Here is a 16,112-nt window from a genome sequence, read left to right on the forward strand (position 1 = left end):
GAATGTCCTCGACTGGCCAAGTCAGAGTCCTGACCTAAATCGGAAAGAAAATCTATGGATGAACTTGAAGAGAACAGTCCATTCTAGCTTTCCATTTTTTTTATTAATTTTCAAAACTTTGCCTTTTTTTCGTTAGTTGAATGTTTGAAGTCGAAATGTGCAAATAAAGCTGGAAAAAGTTTGATTTAACTTATTTCAATTTCCATGGTGTAATGTGACAAAAGGTAATGATTTTGACAGAATATTATTATTTTCTATAGACATTGTATATGAAGGCTCAGCCGCATCACTAGGGAGCACCATTTTTCAAGAAACCTCAAGTTATAGAAATCCAGAAGGAAAACTATAATAGATCTCCAGCAGGAATTCATTCAAAATAATATCACATGCATTAGAGCTTCCTTTACCAATATCAACAGTTAAACCCAATGATCTTTGATCATTTGTTTTATATTTTTGTGATTGAAGAGACAGTCCCTATCTAACAACTGAATATTAATAACTATAAAATAGTTATTAATATGTAATAGATTATAACAAATCTCTCATGGTAAGAGTGTTGTCTATGAGATGAAACAATCGTATATATTTCATTAATCTTTATGTGAAGAGCTTATCAAACAATATAAATATTTGAATAACTCAATCTCAATCTTTTGAGTAATACATATGGTTCAGCTTTATTAACATATTCCTAATAAATAGTAAATTAGTATCAAACTGAAATTATTATTTAAATGCTTTTAATATTTAGCTTTTTAAACACACAAATTATTTTAAAGGCATCTAATAGAGGTTATTTTTTTTATTGTCTATTTTTGTCCTAGGTGGTCAAAAATCATATTGAGTAGACTTTATATTTGATGCCATACACAAGACCTCCTATTATAAATACCTTAAGAGCGTCTCATATAAAAATTAGCTATTTTTCTTTGTTATTGGATTGTCAAACATTACTACTAGAGGAGAACCCAAGTACACATATATATAAGATACTAACTATATGATGTGTAAAATAGTGGGTTGAAGCATCTATATAGAATTTCTGGTTCAGTTAAAGATGGGCTGTTAAGACCTGCTTCTGATGCAGGCTGTTTGAGCTATCTTGCCATTCCAAACATAAGAGGAGACACCACTAACATATGAATTATGGGGGCAATCATTATTTATTGCTTAAGCATGCAAAATTCATTTATAACTAACTTATGGGCGCAAATTTTATTTTGCACTTGTACCCATATGCATGCTGGAGCTTATAGTGCCACATGTGTGTAGTATAAATGGTGCCCCCATCATGAATAATTATTGCCCCCATTATCAATCAAATAGTATTGCACCCTTAATATAATTATATATTCATATTGTTTCCAGGATTATTATGATTATTATTATGAATATTATTATTATTATTATTATTATTAATAATATTATTAATAATAATAATAATTATAATAGTAATCATGTATAGGGCACCACAAGACTTCCGCAGTCCCGTATAGAAAACAGACAGTGGACCATACAGGGTAAAAAAGCACAGAACCGTGAACAAAAATACCAGTGCTTCAATAGCTCCAAATATAGCTGGCACAGTGGAGTTGGAGGAGAAGACATGATAGAGAGAAAGGAGGGAAGAGGGCCCTGCTCGTAAATGCTTACATCCTAAAAGGAGGGCAAACAGACAGAAGGCACAATGGGGAGTCAGAGGGGATACTCGCAAGAGGAGCGAATAGAGAGAAGGTTATGTGTGTGGTGGTAGGCTTTGAGGAACTGATGAGTTTTAAATGCCCGCTTGAAAGTGTACAAATTAGGAGACAGTCGGATGGAGCATGGGAGGTCGTTCCAGAGGCCGGTGGGTAGAAGGATGCAGCAATCAAGACAGGAAATAATGAGAGCATGGATGATGGTTTTCATGACATCCTGAGAAAGGAAGGAATGGATGCAGGTGATATTGCTTAGCTGGAAGCAAAAGGATTGGGCTAGAGATTGAATGTAGGGGGGCAAAGGTGAGGGGAGAGTCGAGGGTTACGCCCAGGCAGCAGAGTTGGGAAACAGAAGAGATGGTGATGTTGTTAACAGAGATAGAGAGATCAAGAGCTCGATTTTAGCAATGTTAATTTTAAGAAAGCATGAGGACATCCAAGGGGAGATGGCAGAAAGGCAGTCAGATACATGAGAGAGTAAAGGGGGGGAGAGAAAGGAGAAGAGATGTATAGTTGAATGTCAGAGGTGATATTGGAAACCGAAAAAGGTGGTGAGATCACCCAGGGAAGTAGTATACAGCTAAAAGAGTAGAGGTCCAAGAAGGGTGTGCAACAAGAGGGGGTGATCAATGGTGGTGAAGGCTGTGGAGAGGTCTAGGAGGATGAGCAGGGAGAAGTGACCCTTTATTTAGCACAAGAAGTCATTTGTAACTTTGGCCAGGGCGGTTTCAGTAGAGTGGAGAGGGCGGAACCTGGATTGGAGAGGGTCCAGGAAGGAATTGTCAGAGTACCCTCTCAAGTAATTTAGAGGCAAGGGGGAGAAGTGAGATGGCGCGGTAGTTAGCGAGAGAGGTGGTGTAAAGATTAGGATTTTTGAGAATGGGAGAGATAAGGGCATGTTTAAAGGAAGAGGTGACGATGCCAGTGGAGAGTGACAGATTGAAAATGTGAGCAAGATAGGAGCGGGCAGTGGGGGAGAGGAAACAAAGGATGTGAGAGGGGGTCTATCCAGGTGGCAGGTAGAAGGGGACGAGGAAAGAATGAGGGAGCGGATTTCTTCACCTGAAGTAGGGCAGAAGAAGGACCAGAGTTGGTTTTACAGAAAGGCGGAGCAATGAGGTTGTCAGGAGAAAAAAACAAGAAGGAGATGTCAAGTCTGATATCCTCAATTTTGGAGGAGAATAAGGAGGCAAAGTCGGTGGCAGAGATAGAGAGAGTGGGATAGGTGGGAGGGGAGAGAGAATTGAACATGGCAAAGAGACGGCAGGGATTGGAGAACTGCACTTCTGAAGAGAACAGGTGAATTTGGAGTGCCAGGTTTGGTGTAGCAAGTAGCAGCAAAGGACAGAAGAGGCGGGGACGACCGCATCCAGGACGATGGTGAGGGAGGCGTTAGAAAGCAAAGTCCCGTGGTCAGAGCATGCCAGGGTGGGAAGAGTGGAGAGGAGAGTTTCGAGAGAGGAGGAAAATGAAGTAGTGTCAAGAGCATCAAGATTGCGCCTAGTGACAGTAATTGTAGGCGGGGTGAAGCAGGGGAGAAAGACAGAGTAAAAGAGAGGAGATGGTGGTCAGAGAATGGAAAGGGAGGGTTAGAGAAGTCAGAAAGATCACATTGATGAGAGAAAACAAGGTCAAGGGAGTGACCAAGACAGTGGGTGGGGGAAGAGGTCCACTGAGTGAGATCAAAAGAGGAAGAAAGGGTGAGAAGTTTAATAGAGGCAGGATCAGTGGGGTTATCAATAGCGATGTTAAAATCACCTAGTATGATAGAGGGGAGGTCAAAAGAAAGGCAATGAGGAAGCCAGGCTGTAAAATTGTCAAGAAAAAAGGAAGTGGGGCCAGGGGGATGGTAGATGACTGAGACACGGAGGTGGATGGGAGTAAACAGACAGATAGAGTGGACTTTAAAGGAGGAGAAAGAGAGGGAAGGCACAGTGGGAATAACCCGAAATGTATAATACGACAATACAAAAATATTGTTCCTTTTATTATAGTGGAAAATAAAATTTTACCCATAATTATAAATTAATTTTGCCTCCGTAATCAATAAATAATGATTGCCCCCTTAATTAACCAGTGGTACATCCTCTTATGTTCTGAATGGATAAATAGCCCAAACAGATTATTGAGCAACCCTGTCTCTCACAGCCATCTCTTTTTCTGGCTCTTTTTCTAGGGATGGGGGGTTTCCATGTGTTGTTAACACGTAGCTTAGTAAATCTTACTGTTCGTATTTTTATCATGTTAAAAATTGGGATGGTGATTTCTAATGTGGCACTTTGTTCAACTGTTGTGTTTAGGCAGTTTGGCCTTTAGTAAATCTGCAGAGAAGAGGTGGTTTTAACAAACAAACCACCTTTAGTTAATCTAGCCCTCAGACTTCTTCATTGAAAGTAGTGTAGGTGTCTGCACTGGACAGTCTGTTTTTTAAAAGCATAATGAAGTTACATTCAAATTAACCAAATCCCATTCTGTTTCTTTCTCGTTTACATTATTAATAGATTCATATTTACACATTGGTATACATTTTATAAAGGTGTAAAAACATTAAAAATCAAATATTTATATATATAAAAGCATTCCTTGATAAACAAGGTGGTTAAATCACATGATGTGTGGAGAGTAATGCATGTTCATGTCACTAAAAATATTTAACAGGAGCCTGATTCAAGTCTGAACGCAACTTGTGGCTGAAAAAAAAGAGTACGGAACTTGATTGTAATTCCACCCATATTTAAATTCGAGCGGATCTCGTGATGATTGCAAACACATGTTCTAGCATGCATGCTCAGCCATCATCACTACCAATTGGCACTTAGACAAGACCTGTAGCTGGTGCAAGTGACACAAATGAATATCACGTACTTTACAGATGCCCAAAGCTTGAATCGGACGCTGCTGCCTGCGCTCGATCTTGGCACGTGCTTACTGTACATTATCTACATGCATATGCCCATTTCCCTCCCTGTTCCACCCCTGAAATTGTAGACTGTAGTTAGGATCATTTGCGCTCGAAGATGAATTGAACGTTGCTGCGTGACGTACGGTCTGGTTCTTGTGCAGACAAATTGTGCGCATTATACGTAACTTATCACCAGTCATGCTCCTTAATAAATCAGGCCCACAATGCATTTTTATAGTCTCTCTTACTTGCATACACATGTTTTTGTTATATGTAGCTGAATGCATATTTGTAGTTTTTAATGCAATGTCGTGAAAGTCATCACTATCTGTTGGCACTAATACTGGTCTTGTAGATGGTGCAAATGATATGGCTAAAACAAGAATATTTACAACAAACACAGGACTCAAATCGGCCACATCTCCATTGGAACGCCCTCGACGCAGCCTTACTGTACATTGCATATATTCGTCCTCCTCTTCCCACTCCCATTCTGTCCTTTCAAGTCATAAGCAGGTGTAAGTGTCATTTGCGTTCGGACATGATTCACATGCAATTGCGTTCATTGACATAAGTCCCGTTTTGGCGCATGTGCAGGGCGAATTCATGCAAGATCCGGCACCCAAATGGAATTACGTCTGAACATGAATCAGGCCCTTGGTGAGCAAATGTGTCCAAGTGTAAATGAGCCACTATAACATTAAGTGCTCCCTTAATTATATATACATGTATATTCATTGTGAAAGGTATGTGATATTGTGCACACTGTGATATTGCTCTAAGAATATAATGCTTCATTTTACTTTTTATCCTGATAAATTAATTTTTCAGGAACATCTATGAAAGTTACTTCAAAATGCAAAATTGGGATGTCCCTCCCTTTTCCTAGTGGCTATTTCCTGAAAAATCAATGGTACCCTCTATATTGCAACTTATCTTCCTATGAACCCTTATCTCAAATTCAAAAATGTCTAGCTGGCAAAATGATATATCTGATGGGGGATTCAACAATTCGTCAGTGGATACAATACTTCCCAAAGTTCCTGAAGTGTACGTAAGTCTTTTGTTCTGCGCTTCAGCCATGTTTGTTACACAAATAATTTGATTGCTTTCCATAAGTTTTTATTGATTTCTTTGTGTTATGTAACAAGATAAAGGTATCTTGTTTTCAAACCTAGAACAAACTTCCTTGTACATCATCAATGTATTGTTTTGCTTTACAGGAAAGGTAAAAAATCTAACATTTTTTGTTGCAAATATTTACACCGTTAAAAAAGGCCTCTTACCTCCTTTACATATTCTGGTGTCTATTTATCAATAGGAAAAATCCCCTAGATTCATTGAAAAGAGTAGTTTTGCCGGATTAAGCGAAACATCCCCATGTAAAATAAAGTATTTTTTCCTTTTAATTTAATAAAGTTATTTAAAAAAAAAAAATTAAAAAAAAATTAAAATACCTTTTTTTTTTTTAATAGAACCTGGAACTGGAAGCCCATGTCTGAACTTCAGTTCCAGTGCGCATGAGCGAGCCAACATGCCGGCTCACTCATGCGCAGAAGGAACTTGCACTTTCCTGGTGAGCGGAAAGATTCCTCTTATTGCTGCCAGCCAGTATCGCCAGGAAGCTAAGTATCGCTCAGCTGCCCCAGTGATCTTCTATTGTTATATTATCTATTAGATTTTTTATAGCTGCGACTGGTAGTGATAGGGAATCTTCCATAACACAGAGTCTTAATAAATATACCCGTCTCTTTGTTTGCATTTAGCTGCTGTGCAGGTCCATCTAACAGGTGTTATTTGTTAAATAAATGTAAAGTCCATATTAATAAGTTACATGTTTATGAATGGAAATATATTATCAACAGGGTTCTGATTTGCTAAAGGTCATAAAATGCCCATAACAGTTTGTTCGCAATGGTGCCTATTTTAAAGCTTGCACCACAGTGAGAACAACATGATGTATTGCATACAGTACTATTCACCAAGATTCTCTCACCTTGAGGCTTGGTTACTTCAGCTGCTCAGATTCTACATCTTAATAGAATCACTTTCTATTTATTACGGCCACTGTCAGTTCTCTGGTCTTTTACTCTAGTCCAGTGGTTCCCAAACTTTTGCAGTTCGCGGCACCCTTAGAGTCTCCAAATTTTTTCAAGGCACCCCTCGAAAATAATTATTGAGCAGTCCTGTTTTAGAAGTAGTTGGGTCAAAAAATTATAATAGGTATTTAGGTCAGGACAGAAATACTTATTTAGTTGTATGCAAAAATGCCCCCTCTGCATCCAGACACACTGCCCCCTCTGCATCCAGACACTCTGCCCTCAGACACTCTGTCCCCTCTGCATCCAGACACACTGCCCCCTCTGCATCCAGACACACTGCCCCCTCTGCATCCAGACACACTGCCCCCTCTGCATCCAGACACACTGCCCCCTCTGCATCCAGACACACTGCCCCCTCTGCATCCAGACACACTGCCCCCTCTGCATCCAGACACACTGCCCTCTCTCACACTGGCCCCTGTCACCCTGTCCCCCCTCCACTGCCCTTCTCACGCTGTGTCCCCCTCCACTGCCCCTCTCACGCTGTGTCCCCCTCCACTGCCCCTCTCATGCTGTGTCCCCCTCCACTGCCCCGCTGTCACTCTCCTCTGCCCCGCTGTCACTCTCCTGTGCCACTCTATCTGCACCGCTGTCACTCTTCTCTGCCCCGCTGTCACTCTCCTCTGCCCCGCTGTCACTCTCCTGTGTCACTCTCCTCTGCCCCGCTGTCACTCTCCTGTGTCACTCTCCTCTGCCCCGCTGTCACTCTCCTGTGCCCCGCTGTCACTCTCCTGTGCCCCACTGTCTGCCCCGCTGTCACTCTCCTCTGCCCCGCTGTCACTCTCCTGTGCCCCTCTGTCTGTCCCGCTGTCACTCTCCTGTGCCCCGCTGTCACTCTCCTGTGTCCCTCTGTCTGCCCCGCTGTCACTCTCCTGTGCCCCGCTGTCACTCTCCTGTGCCCCGCGCCAGACATAAAAAAAACTCAAAGAACACATAAACTTACCAACCTGCCGGGCGCCGGGACCCAGCAGCCTCCTCTCTCCGCAGCTGTCACTGAATATCGACGTCAGTGACAGCTGCTGCGGGAGAGAGGATCCCGGCGCCCGGCGGATTGGTAAGTTTATGTGTTCTTTGGGTTTTTTTTTATGTCTGGCTCGCGGCACCCCAGTGTCAGCGCCGCGGCACCCCTGGGAGCCGCGGCGCACAGTTTGGGAACCGCCGCTCTAGTCATTACTGCATGGCTCAAATCTGTCTGCAAAAGTAGATTGTCCTAAGAAAAATAGGGATGAGGAAAATACTGGGAGGAAAAAAAACAGTTCCACCCTTTGAGAGTATACCTTACACTCTCACCCTTTCAAGATTCTATTGCAGGATCATAATAGTATACTTCATTTTCAGTGATATTCGTAATACTATCATTTTATCATGGGATATTGTAATTACTTCAGGAACTACTTTTCCTAGGAAACATATACCTTTGGAGCTCAAAGTTAACTATTTGTACGCCATTAGCCTGCAAATGTAATATACATTATCTGAAAGGATAAAAGGCACAATATAACCTGTTATATCAATACACAATATTTTAGTAAAGTTCCCCATAACTAGCATTTTTATCTGTTTAAAGCAAGTCTCAGCTTGTATAACATTTAAACAGTAACCTACAGAAACTTTCCCAACTAACACTCTCTGATGTCTGTTAACATAACCTTGTTTATGATATCTTTCAGCCTTTCTGGTTAACAGTACTTTAATAATATCAGTGGGTCTTTCATCAACACTTGTGGGGTGGGCTTTTGTCTGATCATTCTGTTCAGCTTCCCAATACTCAACTTTCGTTGCGTGTGAAAAATTTAGACACCACAGAGATCTGTCTACTGAGTATTGGTAAAGTGTCAGACTAGGGGACATAATAATATTATATCTCCCTTCTATTGGCCTCTCCCCGTTATTGGAGTATCTCAGGGATGTTTAGTGGAAAAGGTACTAGTCCCACATTATTTTATCCCTGATGCATGTGAGATTACACCCAGCATTCAGTTTGGTTTAGGACCATACCCACCAATGAATGATAATCATCTAATTGATGTCCACCCAGGTTCAAATTATTATTACACTAACTTTGCTGGATGTACTTCTCTTCGTTTATGGGGTCACAGTACATACAGACATACTATTCTTCAAACAATAGCCCCTCACACTGTCTCCGGGCTCCAAGGTTAGCAAACTTTTTCTTTACCGCTGATTAGAATAATGTGTTAGGTTAAACTGATTGTGCTAACATATTCTCCTTCAATTCTACATTATCAGCACCATCACCAAAACCAATCTCCATCTCCTGATCACCACTGCAACGGGGTAGACGTTTCAGCCCCGTCCTTGTCTTGAAACATCTCCGAATTGTAGACTTCTCTGTAGTGGGTGGAATGGACCCAAGTGTCTCTTTTACTACTTTCAGAGATGTGGTGCTGGTCATCAACACTTGGTATGGGCCTTCCTACCTGTCTAAATCATCTTTGGGATCTACATCAAGTGAGGTTGTCTGACAAAAAGTATCTCAAATGTTGATAGGTTAAGAGGTGGTCTAGAAGTGGTTCTGATGCTGTGGAGGACTAGTGGAAAAGCTTCTGGCCACTTTACTCTAGTTTCAGCTATCACTCTACTCAATTTATTCTTGATGGTACCATTTATCCTCTCTACATTGCCACTAGCTTGTGGCTTATAGGGAGTATGTAACTTACTATCAATACCCATGAGCTTACAGATAAGTTTAAAGATATCAGCAGAAAAATGTGTATCCTGATCACTTTTAATGATATTAGGGATACCAAACCTACAAACAAAAATTCTGAACAATTTTCTTAGCAGCAAAAACAGCAGTATTAGTAGCCGCTAGATCAGTGTTGGCTATCCTGTGACACTTCAGGTGTTGTGAAACTACAAGTGCCAGCATACCCTTCCAGCAATAAGCAGCTATACATTGGCAAAGCATGCTAGGACTTTTAGTTTCACAACACCTGGAGTGTCACAGGTTAGCCAACACTGAGCTAGATTGTATGACCTGGAAAGGTCCACCTGTCCTGCTTGTGGGAAATAAAGTTAAAGTGTTTAGTATCATACACTGATGACATAAACAAATCAGAAAACAGCAATAAATTATCTACCTATTGAGCTAGGACAGATTGATAAACAATGTAAAACAGTAATGCAAGGCTTGTATCAAGATACTGAGGCTGTCTCTAAATCCTTGAGACACTATGTATATTGTACCCCTTTATAAGAGAAAGAAAAGAGGTACTTGACAGTCAGAATATGTAAGAACGGAGAAAAAAACAGCAAATAATAGTGAAATTATTTGCAGAAAAGGAGATTTGCATCAAAATGACAGCTGGATTGGGCACTACAGGGAATTGTCTCTCAACTATTTTATTAACCCTCCTTAAATCTTGAATTAATCTGTAGCCCCTTCCCCATTCTTTCTAATCATACCGGGGAGGTACTTCAACCCTCAATACAGTCTCCTGTCCATCTTTAGTCCATAAGGGACCCGGTATCTGTGATAACATTTGTTTTACCTATAATGGACTTGTATCTATAACAGTGGAGTGCAACATTAACCCTTGTGAAATGTACAGTCTATCCTCAGTTTCTTATATGTGGTTGACAATGTAGAAACATTAATACAAATCTGGTCGTCCCTATGTCTAAGAGAAAAATATAGTAACAGATATAAAACACATTTTTTTACTTTTACTTTTGATTCTTATCATTAGTCAACCAGACTTTAGACCTTAGTCTGTTTACTTATGTACCCATTTATTGGCAGCAAATGTTATATCTAGATATTACTCTATCTGTAGTCTTTTGTCACTTCAAGGGTATTGCATTGACCATATACCCTTATCTGCCTTATCATAGGGAATAGCTATTGTCTGCACTGGGTATAATTCTACACAACCATTGCACCCAGAGGCAATAGCTGGAACTATTGTCCCTGCACAATGGATATTTTTTTTCTTACTGATATGTGTGGGGGGTTTTATTAATGTCTGTAGTAGTAAATGAGAATAGGACAGTAATACTCCTCTCTGAAAAAATAAAAGCTATTGCAGGGGTTAAAACAAATATATTACCCTCCACTTCACTCAAATCAATACATTTACTTTACTCTTTTGTATAAAACAGTGCATAATTTACAAGGTTCACTGTATTGCCTGGCTGTTGCCTGCTCAGATTTTAAGCAATTGTCTTTATTCGTCTGCGCTAATTGCTTGCATGCCATATTTGCCTTTGCCCTGCCACAAATTTAGACACGTGATATGTTTAATCCTTACTTTTCTTAAACTTAGCATACAAATCTGGTCTTAAACTTTAAATATATGAGGTTCAAAGCTACCAACATTAGGAAAAAAAATTCACACATCCAGCAGTTTTTTTTTTTTTCTTTTTTACGTCTCACAATACACAATTGCTCTAAGACCATACTTTATAATGTATATTATAGACCCTTCCATTCCTATCATATACTTATGCTCTTATGTTGTCCCATATCGTGCCTGCCTGACTCCCACTTCAGACTCTTGGGTAGGTTAATAAATGGCAATTATTAACCAATACAGGTCTTACACAATTTACACGTCCATGGAGTCGAAATGTTTCTAAAGCGACTTCAACTCACTCTTCTCACAAGGAATGTTTTCTCCCAATGAGGCACTCCTCCTGACTGGACAACCTTTTTTCGTCAAAGTATTCCCATCACACATTTATTTTTCTTTCTATGCGCGGTATCCAACCTTCCACGAGGTATCTAACCTTCCCGCTTGAAAACTTGTTCCTGCAAGGTATCCCTTCCCGTTTAGAAAACATTTTTCTTTGTGGAATAAACTCTGTATATACTTAACATACTTAGATTATAGTATAATATATTACAATGCTGTGTATTATGTTCTAAAAGGTTTTAATCGCTTAGATAGACAATACATTAATCATCCACATTGCATGCCAATACAAAAGTGAGACACAAGGCAGTATCAGTAACGGTCTGTGTTGCGTGCCTATACTAAGTAATCTCATCGTTACACCCCACATATATGTACACATTCACAGATACACTTTGTTAGTAATATTTTCTATTGTTGGCAACTTTGTTTCCTAGATACGTTTACCAAATTACTTTATTATATTATAACAAAACAAAACAGAATGTCTTATATATCTCTATACATAAATCTATGGCAGTATAGAAGCATAATATGTGCTATTAAAACAAAAAAAATGCTGTGCATAGCAAACGCAAAACAGGACTATGTAAAAGAAAATTACCTTCGTCCATGTATTTGCTTCAGCTCCTTTGTATAGACTCTTAAAAGCAGGAATTTTAATTTATCAACACAAGATGCAAATTAAAAAGTATAGAACGAAAAGTGTTCTTACTTTTGTTGATACGCCCACCCTTTGTTGATAAACTGAATATAAAATAAAAATTGTTCGCTGTGATCGCTTTGGTTCAAAATCACAAAGAATTTATTAGCAAAGCATAACAAGGCAAAGTTTGGTATGCATACGCATGCGACAGTTGGCACCAACTCAAGCTTCAATCAAAAAGCCCTGGGGTCAAAATACAGAGCTCAACAATTTATACGATGTCACTACTTTTACAACTGTACGATGTACAGTTGTAAAAGTAGTGACATCACAGAGAAATACAGTTACACTTGTAATGTCTTCATTCATAGGTTGAAGGTTCTTGCATTCTCAGGTACTTGACATGGCAGTGGTGAATTTCTCTGATTATTGTTCTTCAAACTGCCAGGTATCCTTTTCTCAGGCTACCACCTCTAAACCTGTATGTATTGGTTTTCATGACCCCTGAGTACTGGTTATTCAGTGTATGAAATAATGATATTATTTATAACTATCGTTTGCAAGATGCGAACGCTACACAAGTAACACTGGCAACGTTCTCATGAAATTTGCGAGCAGATTGATACCAAGCTCAAGACTACAGAAACATTATTTTGCTTTTTCCCCATTATATTTTATATGAAAATATTGTAAAATACATTAAACACACTTAAATGTTAGGATAAAAATTATGTTACGTAAGATTTGCATCGCAACTGATTGCAGTGTACAGGAATTATTAATTTATCTCTTAATACAATTATTTATCTTTAACATCTACTTGCAGCAAAACTCAGTAGATAAGTTGATATTAAATTGATTATCATCTCTTCAGTCTTAGGTTAAGAGATTTAAAAATATTATGTAGACTTTTCTTTAAGGAAACTTTTTTTAAAAATCTATTAGACTTAGGATCATATGATAGCATAGTTGCTTGTGCACAATAATTGTTATTAAAATATTAGTGCTCCAATATTCAAAGTTTATATTTTGGCAGTAGATATTATATTGATTTCAGTGGCACATTTTGCTCTTGCTCTCACCATTAATTTTTTTTTAATTTGTATGTGTAGATGACAAATAGGCATCAATTTACTTTTCACTTTATACAGTAAAATTGTTTAGCACATCCAATTAGACTGAAAGACAGGAGATAAGTAATGTAGGTTGTCTAAATGTAATGGCATTCAAGAGGATGGAGTTTTTTTATGTATATTAATTCTATATCAAATGCAGATTTGTATGAAGAACAGCTGGAATTGCAATTTATTTAGTATTAAAAATTGTATTTATAAATATAAAAATCGAGTGAGGACGACAGTCTTAAAAAATATATCTACTGTTGAATATAAATATTTTTTTTGCAGCTTTGAAGTTTTTTGACATTCATGGAAGTGGCTGGCAGAAGGCAATCGTAGCTTTTGATCTAACAAATAATATCTACATGCAATGGAAGAAGCATGGGCACCCATTTGTAACCCAAAGCTTCTTCACTATGAGAGATGATGCCTACATCACAAAGGAAATTAACCAACTTGGTGGTGGCTCTAACACAGTTATTGTCATTGCTCTAGGACAGCATTTCAGACCCTTCCCTCTTGCCTTGTTTATCAGAAGACTTATCAATGTACGCAAGGCTATAGAAAATCTGTTCTTAAGAAGCCCAGATACAAAAGTCATCATAAAGTCAGAGAATACCAGAGAAATCAATACAGATGTTGAACGATTCAGTGATTTTCATGGATATATTCAATATCTCTTAGTGAAGGACATCTTCAGAGGACTTAATGTTGGGGTAATTGATGCCTGGGATATGACAACAGCCTTTGGATCTTTTGATGTTCACCCACCAGCGACAGTTATTAAGAATCAAATCAATTTGTTCATGTCTTATATTTGCTAAACAATTGTGGAAAATTTACATATGTTATTACTTTTTTGTTTTTAGCTTAATTTTAATACTGATAAAAAACAATATCAATTTTTCCTTACTATGCAAGTTGATTATATATTTTGCTTTGCTATTTTTATTGCTAAAGTTTAGTTAGAGATACAGTTATATTTTTGGGGCAAAAATAACTTTCCTGGTAATAGTCTGGACTTGAGGGTTGGGTCAAGATATAATTGGAGTTTTTAAGTACTGCAACTAATTGCATAGTAAAAAGGAGCATTGTATTTACATTCTCTATAAAAGGTCTGATCAGTCATAAGAAAGATATACTTTTTTGTGCGATAGTTATAAAAAGTGGTAAAATTATTTGTTTAATTTTTAATAGATGGGAAAGTTTTTGTTGTAATATTTAGCCCATTTATATTTCCTGTGTTTTTCATAAATGCCCCTTTATGATTAAGTATTAATTATAAATTGCATGTTTGAGAATGATGGCTGCTCTAGATTAGGTATTAAAAACATTTTATACGCAAGCTCTACAGTTAAGGATACTTCAAACTACTGGAACTTTAAAATTTCATTAACCAGTAAATCATTTAAGAGATGTCACATGTGCTACAATGTCATTTGATGCCTATATCTGGAGCATAATTGGTGTAATCTCAGATGGAAAGTCATTGTTTTAATTACTGGATCATGTAAATTATATAGTTTCACTCGCTAGTTAAAACTATAAGATACAGACTGATCACAAATAGACATACAATTTATATAAATTATTTGTCAAAAATGAAAGGATTTGTGTTAGTAATTCTGCATGTAAGTCATGTTTGATGGACATGAAAGTTCTGTACTTAATGAGCGTCCCTAATTGTATTATACTAAAGCTATTACGTTTGTTGATTACAGTGTGTGGGTTTATACATGCCCCAACAAATAACCTTATTGTATCTCCTGGCTTTGTTGTTCAAATTCATTAAACCACATATTTGACTTAAATAAATATTGAGACCAATAATGCTCTTTACACTTGCTAATAGTAATGACTTGTGTACAGGCTTATAAATTGTAAATCCCATAAGGGTTAATGTTCTCCTTACTTCCAATCAAGGTACATAGTGCAGAGTATAATTAAAGGTGTTACTAAAAATGTATGTAGATAAATCCATTTAAGTCTACTGTAATTCAGGTTAGAAGAAATTAATTTGTAATAATTACTTTTAGCACCAAATGGGGAGTAAAGTGACTTTTCCCTCAAACTATGTTTATTAGTAAAACATAGAAAATAAACTATGCTTAGTGCAGGTATTCAAATGCATCAATACTTAATAAACATATGGTACCGCTCTCTTTTAGCAAACTATTGTGACAAAAAAATAATACAATAAACCTCTTTCTTTCAGAGTATATACCAGTGATGTCTACTACAAGGAATCATAAAACCTTTCTTGCTCTCACATTGATAACTATTATGCTGATAGGTTTTATGGTGCATCGTTTCACAGAGGTATGCTATGATATCCTTTTATTTCTTCAAACTTTAGTGTAGTAGATTTTTTTTCACTAACTTTAAAAATCATCTTATCATCCCTTTAACTTATTGTAGGTGGTGTGCAATGCTAATGTAATGGATAGAACATAATTTATTATGTACCCTCTCATTTAGCTCTCCATTGAAAGTCCTTAAAAAGGTCCCAGTCATTACCTGTACTGTGCAGCCAATCCAGCAAAGAGAACATCAGTTATCTACACAAATTGACAGGTGGTTAAAACAGGTGGTTACAATTTCCTGTTGCAGCCAATGTAATGTCTGATTGGACAGGAGCCACGGCAGATTTAATAATGAGCCACAAACACTGTACACTCAGTCGCCTATATGGCAGGTCTGAAAGTTCGATGCAAATAGTGGAGGGGATTCTGGGAGCTGGAGAACTCACCTTTGGTCTTCTGTGGTGGGGAAGCTATCAAAAAGTGGACAACCCCTTAACTATATTAGAACTATTACTAACCATATTAGAACTATTAATCACTATATTTACTATTACACCTTTTTCTGATCCTTTCTATCATGCATAGCATATCTTAATAATATCATAATAGCTAGACACCAACTTTTACTTAAATACTAACTTAAAATATAAATAGCTTTCACTATATAAACCCCATTAGAGAAT

At 37.9% G+C, this 16,112-nt stretch overlaps 1 protein-coding gene across 2 annotated transcripts in view; it reads left to right on the forward strand.

Moving 5' to 3' along the window:
* Positions 1-13,950, forward strand: part of LOC142094743 (NXPE family member 2-like) — a 48,855-nt gene extending 34,905 nt beyond the window's left edge. The window contains exons 4-5 of one of the 2 annotated variants that reach the window (XM_075177183.1): positions 5,449-5,652; positions 13,415-13,950. In XM_075177183.1, coding sequence (XP_075033284.1) covers positions 5,449-5,652; positions 13,415-13,950 — 740 coding nt within the window. Of the gene's footprint in view, positions 1-5,433; positions 5,653-13,414 lie in introns of both variants that reach the window. The other variant, XM_075177182.1, reaches the window with a different exon arrangement.
* Positions 13,951-16,112: the final 2,162 nt, after the last annotated feature.

Source organism: Mixophyes fleayi, chromosome 6 (assembly GCF_038048845.1).
Source record: "Mixophyes fleayi isolate aMixFle1 chromosome 6, aMixFle1.hap1, whole genome shotgun sequence".
Lineage (NCBI taxonomy): Eukaryota > Metazoa > Chordata > Amphibia > Anura > Limnodynastidae > Mixophyes > Mixophyes fleayi.